Here is a 13,071-nt window from a genome sequence, read left to right as displayed (position 1 = left end):
TATTCTTCTGCAATTCCATTCTGTAAAGCCAAGCCAATTACTAATACATCTATTGATCTAAAATAGGTTAAAAAAGGATAGTTTTAGATCAAGTTAAAAACAATTAAGATGATGCTATATCTTACCTACAATACAAATTGAGATTTCTTATGAAAATAACCATATAAAGTGTTTATTGATTATATAAGAACGTTTCCAGCCAGCCCGAGTTTAGAGCAGCTGTATTAGTAGTTGGAAGATGCTTCCATGTCTGTCCTGTAGCACAGATAGCTGTAAATCTATCAGTACTCTGGACAGTGGTACCACACTGCTGGGACTAGACACTGGACACTGTAATGCTTTATGTTTCTGTGCTCTAGCTGGAGGGACAAGTGGTAGCGCTGCTGGTACAGAACATGGAGCGCCTGGATGAGCAGGTGAAAGAAGAAGCAGACGGAGTCTACAACACACTTGGTAAGGAAGAAACAGTGGCAGAAGATGGAGCAAATCTAAACCTCTGAAGACAGCGTTAAAGTGTTCTAGTTTTCTTTTGCCCAGAAAAAAAACTCTTCTGCTATAATCTGATGTTTCAGTTCCTGATTTGTTTCAGAGTTTAAATGCTTAAGTATCCTTGGATAAATGAGGTCTGAATGAACGTTAGACTTCTCTGCTTTAAGAAATCATTGATGCACAATTGCAAGGATTTTATTTGATCCTCATTCACAGGAGATCAGTGAGGAGTGGGAGTGGTAGATACAGTGCACTTGCCTTGGGCTAACATAATCGAGCAATACTGAAGTGTAGGAGCAGCATCTCTACAGTTAAGAATAACCTTATTATGAAAATACCCAGGCTTATGGTGCTTTTTGATATCATCATATCACCATAAGCTTTTACTGTAATTTAAGGCATCTGTCTGCTTTTTAATTTGTTGTAGAAGTCAATTGCTAAGAGCTGGTACAGCTACTGAAGGCATATTTTGTAATGAATAAATCAAATTGGGCTTCAAACCATGACCACATTCTTAAAGAATTAAAGGTTTAAATCTGGACATAACAGATAAGGATGGATGGCTGTAGCCCAATCTGGAGCATCAGTGAAGGCTTTAGTGTGCTCTTGTGCTTTTCAAAATCCCCCAAAACCAAACACAATTTAAATTTTGCTCCTACAGTCGGCTCCTTTGGGAACACTTGGATTGATTGAGCAGCTCCTGGAGAGCAGTCTGGGAATCATGGTATTGAGAGGGAGTGTCTTTGGGATTTAGTTTTATCTGAAGTTCAAGCGATGTTGTTCTGGCTCTGATTTCCATCGGTCAGAAAAAAAAAATCTTCCTAAAAGCATTCACATTTCTCAATTTAGATGATTGAGGGGAAAAGTGACATCCTAGAATGTGCATTCCTTTTAAAAACTAGAAAAATGCTTGAAAAATTAAAGCATTCTTTCAAAGTGCTAAGTGATGGGTTTTATACTTTTAATGTTATTTTTGCATTGCAAATCATTCGGCCATGTGTGTAATGATGATGCTGATAGTCATGAACCCTTCCGTACACAAAAGGACCAGTGAGGACTGGATGGATATATTCCCTGTGCTGTTTGAACCTGCAGCCCTGAAGGACTGTCTCTGCTCGGCTTCAGTCAATGATAAAAGCTCACTCTTCTGTGTGGCAGCTCGCAGGCCTCTCCTCAGGGTTCTTACCTCATGTCCTCTGTCTGATTGAGATATCAAGTGGCAGGGACAGCTTTGTAATGATAATGACGAGAAAGCTGTGGCTGAAACCCTGGTATCTGCTTTTCTTTCTCTTGCTTCACCAAAACAGGTACTTTCACATCTCACTCTCTCACTCATTCTCTTTTCGTGCTTGTATGTTTCTAATTTAACTCAATTGGGCTTTTTCCCTTGATTTGAAATGCAACAAACAATGCCCATCCTTTAGGATTAAATTTAGTATTTAAATGACAGTCCTTCTCCGAACCTTTGAGCTGGAGTCCTGGTGAAGCACAGCCGGAATGAACAATATATTCTGTAAAGATATTGCATGAGTGATGTTTTTTGTCAGAGCTGTCGCATGGCTACAGCTACAGTGGAGGTTGCTGACAGCTTCATGTGCCTGACTCGATTGTATAAGCAGCAGCAGGCTTGCCTGATTTAGCTGTAGCTGTTGGCCCTCCACTGCACTTAAAATATCCTGCTCGCTATGGGAAGCAAGGCTTTAAAAACCAATAAAGACTGTTGTCGACCTGTTTTGTTCTTTATTGAGGTCACTCTGCAGGGTTGATTAAACTTTATTTAATGTTTTTGCAGCTGCATATTGCCTTGACTTGGGTTTCATATTTGCCTCGACCCTGTGTTTGGATTGAGTGGTGGCTCAGCCCCGCTGCGTGACGGATTAGGTTTTAACGTGCGGGCTCTATTGTTTGAGGAATGGCTGTGGGAAAATACCCGTGGCTGGTGGGAAAGTGTTTATTGTGTGCAACAGTGTCATCAGTTCTCCCTCATGCTTCATTGCCAGTACAGTGTGATCCAATTGGTACCTGTTCGTGGATATTTAATATTGAAAGCACTGCCAAAACCTACTAATACCTGAAACTTGTATTTCTGAGTGAGCATAATCTTCTGTATTTTATCTCATGCACAACAATCTAAATTGTAACATTTGTTTTGCAATGAAGAGGTCAGAATACCCGATTGGGTATTTTCTGGACCACTGTACTGGGCTGGCTAGGGACTGAAGGGCAGCTTTAGGATTACTGTAGACTACATTTTGGCAATTAGTTCTTCGGTCATTAAGGTATTTCACAGCCCAGTATTCTATAAACGAACCATTAGTTGCGCTTTTAAATACATTAAATCTCTCTCATTTGTGATGTCTGTTTTTCAGCTATAACTGAGAACATGGCAGAGTTCAGGCCCGGGCTGTGCACAGAGGCCGCGCAGCAGGGGCTGATGCAGTGGCTGCTGAAGAGAATAAAGGTGTGCTGTCTGTGTTTCACGTGACTCTGATAGATGACCCAGTCCTGACAGAAGTCTGTTTGGTCAGTTGTAATCTGTCATCTTGACTGTAGGACTTGACTTCTCACTTTCTTGTTTTTTTTTTTTAAATGTGGGATTGATCTTTTTTAATTTTTTTAAACAGCAATGGATATACATACAGAATATATAAGAAGAAGAAAATTCATCAGTTATAATAACTGGAATCAGTGCAGAGAAGAGCAATCAGATATATATGGGGCTTACAGGAATGTCCTACACTGACAAGCTGAAGGCACTGAACCTTTTCACTCCTGAACAAAAAAGAATAAGTACCTGATTCTAGCATTAAAAATCTTCAAAAGTATTGACAAAGTCAACCTAATGTGGTTCTTCAGAGTAAACAATGAAACCCAAACCAGGGAAAACAAGTGACTCTTGTTTTACACAAAGGGTTTGGAAGTATGGGAGAAGCTACCTAGCCATGTTGTTGTAGCTCAATGGCTTCTGAATGGCATTTCTTTGTTTCCTACAGTACAATTGGTAAAATACCATACCCATACCCTGGAGATTAATCTTTAGTCATTCCAGTACCTGGAAACACTTCTGCCTCTGTAAGGCTAATCATGTTTTAAATAAAGGACTTCCTTCTGCTGCCTGAGGCATGTTGCCTGTTGCATCCTTAGTGAATGCCTCAGTGAAATTCTTTTTTATAACGTCTGCCATTTCCCTTTCATCATCTAGAAATTTACCTTTGTTTTCTTGGATACATTTTGCTTCATTCTTATTGATTATTTCACCATTGTAGTACTAAAAGAACTTATTTGTTCTTTATTGTTATTAAACAATATTCCTTTGTCTCTCTTGGTCTAATATCCTTTATAACCTGCGCTTGCAGTTCATCATAATTCTTTTCTTTAACTTGGTCCTGTTGTTTTTGTTTAATCAATAGGGGTCATTTGCTAGAACTAGTAATGCAGTTCTCGTGAAATTGTACCTTTAACTCTTTTCAAGTTTTGCCTTCCATGAAAATTGTGATTATTTCTTTTGTATAGGCAAAGATGCCATTTGATGCCAACAAGTTGTACTGCAGTGAAATTCTGGCCATCTTACTCCAGAACAATGACAGTAAGTTGATGGGAGACATTTTTCTAGATCTGAAATGCTACATAAATTAAAGTTGTTTAACTTAAAACAAAACCATAGAGGAACTTAGTCATTTTTCTAAATGAGTAGGAATGTACCTTACTCTTTGTGTTATGTGGTAGAATAAAGTGCTTAAATAAACAAGTGTTAGACAACATGCCTGGTTTTTCTTTACCTCTGGCCTCATGTGGTAGTTTTATCATAAAATTCTTATGATAAAGATGTTGACTTGAAATCCTCAACAGATACCTGTTTTAAAGATATTAAATGCAGACCAGGGTTTTAATCAGGAACAACCACCTTGCTGGATACTGCTGGAGCCCTGGTCTTTGTTTTTAATGTTCTCATCAAACAGTTGCTGCTGTGGTTGGTTAAATAATGTCCCTGGGCTGCTATTCATTTCAATAACTACCTTTCTTTACACATGTCCTTCAAATATAAATATTGTCAGAGTGACTATCCAAGTACCCTTTTCCAATTTAAAATGTTCTTGCCAAGGAGAGGTTTACAGATGGAGAGCCGTAGGTAATACACACATTCTCAGATGGAGGAAATTATCTCAGTCTGAGATGTGTTTTGGAGGTATGGGCACTGTGCTTTGTTTTTTCCTGAAGCTTCGATAGTGCAGTGTTAATGTTCTGTCTGCTTTCCATTCGATTTCTTCTCCATACCGGGGACACTGATCAGCCAGAGGTGCTGCCAGTACTGTATAGGGAATGCAAAACATCACAGTATACTTCAGTGAAGGTTTAAAATTAATTTTAATTTGTTACAAAAAATGCCATTTTCCAGAAAACACACAGAAACACACACAAAGTGTAATACTCTGCATTGAACCATTCTCAGAGGGTTTTTATAATCTACGTACGGCCCCGGTCACTCATGTTATCATGAATAGGTTTTTAGGAGTGATAATCCATATGCATTAGAACCTACATAAACATTTTCGCAGAATGGTATTTTTAACAACAGCTATCCCTACTGTTTAATTATTCTGAAATGTCACACAACAGCTGTTTATCTCCCTGCAAAGAGCAAATATAGAATTGGCTGTGGATGCCATGTGGGTTCAGTGTTTGAGTCGAAGTTTGTGTGCTGTTTCAGCGGACCTTTGCTCACCCCGTCTCTCTTTTTCCAGGTACCAGAGAGCTCCTGGGAGAGCTGGATGGGATCGATGTGTTACTGCAGCAGCTCTCTGTAAGAACCTGTTGATTACTCACATTCTGCCATTACTAATCTTTTTCTCTGATAATTGTCTGACCCTTTAGCCTCTTTTCAGCACGCTGCTCTCAAGTGCGCTCAACAAGCTGAATTTGATTCTCTTTAGTCAGAACAGGACCAAAGCCAGTGAGGATTTGGTTGTATGATAATTGTCTTTTTGTCCCCAGCTGAGCACTATTCACAGACTATAACCTATATGGCATTATGGTAAAAAACAAGTCTTTCTCAGAAATGTCTCAATTGATCGATTTGCAATTCAAATAAAATAAAAACAGAGCTTTGATTTTTAAATTAGGTTTAATTAGATTATTGTGATTATTTTCAACATCTTCAAAGACTGATGTTCTTGCGAGTGAGTAGGGATTCATCTTGCTTATTTGTTTTTTGGTGATCCTTGAATCTCCTCAGGCCTTTCCTGGAAGGATTGCAATGAATCACTATGAAGTGTTAATGCAAATATATTTCATTGGCATTTCTGATCTTCTGTAGAATTAGTTGGCAATATCCCATGTGTTTTTGTGAGTGAATGTTTCACAGTTTGCATATAGCACACGGGTGCTGAAATTGAACTGGTGTGCTTGATTAAAGTACTGAGAAAGATGGCAAGAATCAAAATGCAATTAAAATTAAAATTGCACCTGTATTCACAATTGTATTATCACTTGCTTTGTTAAGCGCCATGAGGCAAACTTGTTGTGAAAGGCGCTATATAAAAATAAATGAAATTTAATTAAAATGAGATGCAGAACCACATCTTTCTAGCTCAATTAAAGTGTATTGCTTCCTTTATGCATGTTACTTCTGCCTTGCTGTCCAGTCTGAAATAAGGATAAGGCTTCAAACACCATTTTAAACCCCTTTGAGGCCTGCTAGGATCCAACACTGCAAGGAAGTGCTGTGTAATAAAGAGAAAAAAGGAAATTAAGTGCTGCAGCTCCAGCACAGTTGATAAGGGATTGCTGATCATGAATTCTGATCTGACAGGGCCATGGGGTCATGTGTGCTTCTGCAACATCTCTGCAAACGTCTGTCAGTCTAGAAGACTGGATAAGGCTCAAGGGTTCCTGTGGAGAACTCCATTGGTATTTGATCACATTTCTCAGAGTCCCTTTTTTATTAATCCACCTACCAGGTTTTTAGTAATGTTAGCTTTTACCTTTATTATGTTTGTTCTGTTTTTCATATTTTGAATTATTGTGCATTATGATATAAAATACGTACACATTTTATCACATCTTTGCACTGCTTTCAGGTCAGCTCTGCCTTGGCCTGTTCAATTGAGGAATTACTACATTAATCTCTCCTTAAGGGACTAATGCAATCTGTCTGCATCCCAGATACTATCCTTCACAATACTGATGGACCTTTAATCCACATCTGGTATATATTAGTGCATTTTAATCCCAATGGATTATATTTCAAGTCTGTGCCTTAATGTGATGCTGTTTAAAAGAAGCAGGTGGAATCCAGGTAAACTGATGCTGTGAAAATCTGTAATAAAACCCAGCTGAGAACCTTCTGCCAGTCCTTGAACTCAGTTGCATAATCAGTGTTCCTGTTGCTGGAGCACAGACTTCCCCATCTTGTTGCTCTCCAGTGGAAGCTTTTCTTGTAAGCAGCCATGAGGGATCTTTATCCAGCCATTTGCAGTGGTCCAATGCTGTTTGCCTTTAGTGGGTTTGTTGCTTCTTTCTCCCATTTAGGGCATGTGAATAGACCAACACCGGTCCAGATAACTGATCTTTCAAGAGTTAATAGGCAATTTCAATCAGTAGCTAAAGATCAAGTTAATGTTGACTAATTAAGGCAATAATTGATTCAATTACTTAAATGATCACAGCTTGAAGAAAGAAACCAACTGGGAGTAAACCCAGAAGAGATAAGGAAGATCCCGATATAGTTATAGAAATAGTTATTTTAAATAGTCTTAAAATTTCTAGAATATGTTAAAAATGTAAAGGCACTCAGCAGTAATTTAAATTAAAATATTAAATGCAGATACTTAATATCTGGGATGAGATCCAAATCATTATCTTAATCTTGTGTGTATAAGTGGGACGTCATAACACCCACAGTGAAAATAAGTTTGAATGCCTGAGTATTAGAAGTAGTGAAAGATCTGTATCTCTTATCTTATTTTTCCTTTGTTTACTCTGTACTATTTAGAATCCATTGTTATTATATTGTTTATGGCATAGTGCAGCTCCTTAATCTCTGATCACACAGAGCAAGTTCTAAGCAGATCTTTATAAGGTTTAAATATAGTTTAAGGAATAAACACCTCCCATTAGCACTGTCAGCCTGAAGTTTGTATTTCATTATTGTTTGTATTTTCTTTGCTCATTTTAATGCATTTTTCAAAACTGTTATAAATGTAATTGTACATATAGCTGTGGTTTAAATTGTACCAATGTTATTTTTATGTTTGTCTTGTTACAGTGGCATTATATGAATTGTATTAAGGGATAACCCATTTCTGTCAGTTCGTAACAGTCAGAAATGTATATAGTAGCATTAGTTAGAAAAAAGATCTGTTCAGCCAAGAGATACCAATTTTTTTGGCAGTAAAAGCAACATTTGTAAAAGCAGAAATTTGAATTAAATTAAAATACATTAAATTAGTGAGTCAGCTTTAAACAAGATAAAGTGGCTTTTTGTTTGAATCTAGTAAGGTCTGCAATAGCTAATTTTTTAGCTAATGCTTATTGCTAAATATGCCAAGGATGTCTTGGAGCAAAAGGATCTATCTCAGAGCCTCAGAGTTTTGCCTTTTCTTAAATATTGTATTCTCAGCTATAATGAGCCATCTCAAATTGTTATGATCACATTTTATCTTGCCTGGGGGCTGATTGAAATACTCCTTAGAGCTTGATGCTGTGTAAATGATCAGTGAAAGGGAATTGCTGGTCTTAACTGTGATTACAAGGGCTACATTGACGATGTTTAGTGCACTGTGAAAACCATCTGTGCTGAGAGTTACTGTAGTTAAGATATCCTGTTTGGTTCAAGTTACTGTTTACTTATTTAGGTGTTTCATTTTTGATCCAACTTGTAGGTTCTGCATTGGCAAAAATGTTGCAAATGTTTTCTGATTTAAAAAAATAGTGGATTATATTTGGAATGCGCTTTGCATTGTTTTAACAAATGATTGAACAATTGGCCTTACTACTGACTACTCTACTAGTCTTAAGGTTTTAACTTAACCATGTGTTGGTGATCTCATTGTGGACAGAGCTGGTCCCTGGACACTTCAGTAAATCCTGACTGTTGTGTCTGGCAGGTGTTCAAGCGACACAACCCCAGCACTGCGGAGGAGCAGGAGATGATGGAGAATCTGTTCGACTCGCTGTGCTCCTGCCTCATGTTGGCAGCCAATCGAGACCGCTTCCTCAAGGGGGAGGGGCTGCAGCTGATGAACCTCATGCTAAGGTCAGAGTCCGTGTGGAGAGCTCAGTTTCTTTCAGTGGTGTCCGTTCACCATGCGTTGACGAGATGTTAAAATAAGGTGAAATCTCTCTTACATTGTAAGAGGTGAACTTTCTGTAGAAGCAATTCTTCTCCTGATTCAAAGGACAGAGCTCAGCTTTCAGCCAGGGATTACAGAACTGGCTGCCAGATTGGTTGGTAGCCACATATCAGCAATCCACTCCATAACTGTAACAAGTTCATATTGACGCCACATATTTGATGCATTGTGCATATTTAATTACAGCACACAGAGAGTACAACCTTTACAAGATAGTCTGGACGTAGCCTGGTAGGTGGAAATATACATCCTTGTCTGTTTCCCTGAGTCATAACCTGTCAGAAATCACAGCATATCAGAATATTTTACTCATTAGCTGCAGCATAATCTCTTTTTTTCCCAAAAAGTATAGAATAGAACATGCAAGGAAACCAAATTATTGCTGCATTTCTATTCAATTACTTTTTGTGTGTGTAAAGTCAAAGTCTGTTTATTGAAAGGCCAGAACCCTGTAATACAGTCCTTGTCAGAAGCTGTCATGCAAATTACTGAAGCAGTTTCTCCTTGGTTTCATGTACTGATGTATTGCAGTGCAATACTAGACATTTTTCATTTTATCAGGTTGGTTCACCGTAATTCCCTCAGGAAGTATAATTGCTGTCAGTATGAAAACAAACAGCAATATACTGGGTCTTTTATGACTGTTCTCAGTTGCTTCCAGAAGTATCAAGGCTTTGAAGTAAGGTACCTCCACACTTTATGCTTTCATCGCCCAAACAGTTTGCTTGGGCACAGCTGGTGACTCTTGCCATTACACCAGCAGGCATGAGGTCTTCCAATATGTTGACAAGGGCAAAATATGACACTCATCCACGAATAAAGTAATCCATAAGGCCTGAAATGCTCTCTAAGAATGACATTAAGTTTTGCATAGATGACGAATCGCTATCGCTCTGCCGATTCTCAGATTGTTTCTTCCGGGAATTTCTAACACTTATGTGAGTTATTTAGATCTTGGTCAGAGGTGGTCACACTCTGCCTTCCTGAACAAGGCCTGTCTCGAGCAGAGCCTGTTTCTTGTGCTCTCTGGACAAATTTGCAGATTGATGTTGCCACTCATCCTACTCTGTTAGTTTTTTCTTGCAAAGACAAGAGACTTTTTTTATTGTGCCAGGAGTAATCAATTAATCAGTGTCACTCGAATGAGGCATCTTGTCCTCATTTTTATATGAGTGAAAATCATGGCTTTTTCTTGTGGGCCTTAATACACATCCCACTGCAATATAAGCGGCTGTGGAAATTACCTTTTCTGATCGTGTGACTTTGGATTCTATGCCTACTTGTTATAAATGTTTTTCATACATTTATAAAAGCTGTGTTTTCATTTTGCATCAGAATATGTATTTGTAGTGTTGAGAGACAGGCCATGGTATTCATCATACATTGACATGATAGTTAAAATAAAGTGAAATCTCTCCATGATAAGAAAGCCTATGTACTTACACTGTAGCAGCCAAGAGAGGTGAGCTTTCTGTAGAACCAATTCTTTTCCTGATTCAAAGGACAGAGCTCTGCTTTCAGACAGGGATTACAGAACTGGCAGTTTAATCAGGTACAGGCTGACAGAAATCAGCTACTTGACCTTAAAATAGGGTAAAAAACAGACTAAAATGCCTCCTTGCAGTTGAATCAATCCATAGTGCTTATTATATATTTTGAAATGTGCTTTATTAAATATTTTTGACCATGCAAGCCTCTGGGCCTTAAAATCAATACACAATTATAGTAATGCTAAACATTCTTTAAATCCTCTGTATAAGCAGAGTCCCCCTGCCTAATTGCCAACCAAGGATTCCTCAGTTTGAATCACATTTCATCTCTGCTCTGTACTGTCAGTGCCTCGTATACAAATGTATTTTAAAACAATTGTATGAGGAAAAGGAGGAGGGCCTAATGTGTCAAGTGAGTTTTTGTTGGATTAAATCATGCCAAGCCAAATGCATAACTTGGGATTTCTTATTCCATGGAGAATGACTGCAGTGGCATTATCGTAGCTAGATCCTGTTCTGTTTATGGCCTACAGTTTGTTTTTAGCCCTTAACTATTCAGTGTGGGGATTTTGGCATTCATTCATAGCAAATTAAAAAAGGCAGAAAAACTAGATTGTTACAGCAGTTGTTTGCCAGCACCTGAATGATGTAGTGGGTGGGGTAAAAACGTTTATACTGAAATAACAAATGTACAACTGAATGCGGTTGAGAAATCTGCATACTTGCAGGGTTTCCTTATCATGCACAATAACACTCTTGAGTTATTTGCTTGACAATGCAAGCTAGTAACCTTTGCTCTTTGTTGCTGGGCTACTCAACTTGTGGCCCTTCCAGTGTACTCCAGTCCTTAATTTTGACATGAGCAGCTCCTTAATTCATATGTTGATCCTGCAACATTGAGAATAAATTCATTGAGTGAATGAGTCTGGTGCAGCAATGAGTGTAATTTGTTTTTGCAAAACCTGAAATTTATAATCCATACACTCAAAAATGACAATAAACTGCATAAAATAAAAAGACAGAAGCAGACACTATTTATTGGAAGTGTCCTATAAAAAAAGTAGGAAAAAGAAAGCTAGCTAGTATGCAGTTATTTAGGATTTGACAGTTATTGATCTCCGCTAATATTCCACTAGGAAAGCTCATCCATCCCAAGATATGTGCATTTTTCAACAAACGTAATAAGTTAGGCAATTCCTACATCCAGCTAGCTGAGAAAAGATGTACTGCATACAGCTGATTTGCACAAAAACAAAATCAAAACATCTGACAGTGTATCTGCGATTACTGTCTTTGCACATGTAAAAGATCATCATGTTTGGCACATGGTTTTTGACAGACTGAAGATCTGGTGAACTGACAGGTCTCGTAGGTACAGTTTAGCTGCACTCGGTGAATTACTTCTTGGTTTATTTCTCCTGCCTACATGTTGTCTGGCTTGTGATGTGGGAAATGTCTGGGGCAGTGGATTGAATCCTGGTTTGCACTGGTACTGTATAAGTGTTGGCTTTGGCTTAACAGGTAGCAATGCCAGACTGAATGGGCATGAGAAGGAAACCAATTTTAAATTGTGAAAACCTTGAAAAAAAGAGCAGGTAGCAACCAAGACCTTTAAAATGTGCTTTTCATGTTCTAAAGCTTTGTTGCAGTTTTTAAACTATTGTGGTATTTGTTTTGTCTGTTCCAATTGGAAGATACGTTTTATTTTTAATACAAGATTTACAAATCTGAAAGTGTTGTATTTTTGTTGTTTTGTACAACCATATGTACTACTGTGTAGAACCATAGCAAGAGAATTGCTACTTAATTTCACACATGCATTTTTATAAATTCATTTAATTTCAGAGGAGCATAGTGCTATTATAATTTTGAATATTTTAAAACTTTGAGAAAATAAATCATCAAACTGAAACTAAAACCAAATTATTGGCAGAAGTGCATTGTATGTATTATGATTACCTAATTAAACTAATATATAAATTAGTTGTAGATTTGAAACATTCTCTGCAACAAAATCTGTACCAATAAATGGCCTTAATGGTCTTTTGGTATGTAAAATAGCTAATGCAATTATTTTATTTGAACAACTGCATAAGGTGTAGTATATTTTTGTGTGTAAATGTAACATTATAATTAGTACTGTGAGGACATTCCATTTGGAAAAAAAATATTATATTAAATCAGTCTCTTTTGCAATTAAAGTTTCAGTCTAGCATTTATTTCTTACAGTCATCACTTGCTCCTCTCAACCACAAGGCTGGATGTCATCTTTTTAGATGCTGTTGCCGTGACAGAATTTCCATCTTTTTAAGTGTTGGCTCTGTGACAGTATTTCAGTTTGATTTTAAAAGCTGCTTAGCCGTGCATGGATTTTGTATCTCCTTCTGTAGGTGGCTAGTTTTACTTTCATTTTCTCTTTTCGAAGAGATAGCTGTAACCTGCAGGGCCTTCTCTTTTCTTCGGTCTCTTTTATAATGGTCTTCTGTACAGCTCAAACTGTCACGCCTTTAAGGGTAAGACTAAATTATACATTTAAGGCAAAAAGGTCTTTAAGCAAGTTATAAAAATATAGACTATAGTCATAGTTTCTAATGATTTTAATTAATAATTTAATAATTAATAATTATTGCTTACACTTATATAGCGCTTTTCTGGACACTCCACTCAAAGCGCTTTACAGGTAATGGGGACTCCCCTCCACCACCACCAATGTGCAGCCCCACCTGGATGATGCGACGGCA

The 13,071-nt window shown here is 37.7% G+C and overlaps 1 protein-coding gene across 1 annotated transcript in view; it reads left to right on the top strand.

Annotated features, from left to right (window-relative positions):
• The window catches only part of ctnnbl1 (catenin, beta like 1), a 65,728-nt gene that overhangs the window by 14,858 nt on the left and 37,799 nt on the right, over positions 1-13,071 (top strand). The window contains exons 6-10 of the mRNA XM_088937739.1: positions 360-453; positions 2,859-2,950; positions 4,003-4,075; positions 5,232-5,290; positions 8,595-8,743. Coding sequence (XP_088793865.1) covers positions 360-453; positions 2,859-2,950; positions 4,003-4,075; positions 5,232-5,290; positions 8,595-8,743 — 467 coding nt within the window. The remainder of the gene's footprint in view (positions 1-359; positions 454-2,858; positions 2,951-4,002; positions 4,076-5,231; positions 5,291-8,594; positions 8,744-13,071) is intronic.

This window comes from Atractosteus spatula, chromosome 19, assembly GCF_055471065.1.
Source record: "Atractosteus spatula isolate fAtrSpa1 chromosome 19, fAtrSpa1.hap1, whole genome shotgun sequence".
In the NCBI taxonomy this organism is placed as follows: domain Eukaryota; kingdom Metazoa; phylum Chordata; class Actinopteri; order Semionotiformes; family Lepisosteidae; genus Atractosteus; species Atractosteus spatula.
This window is presented reverse-complemented; position numbering and strand designations above follow the sequence as displayed.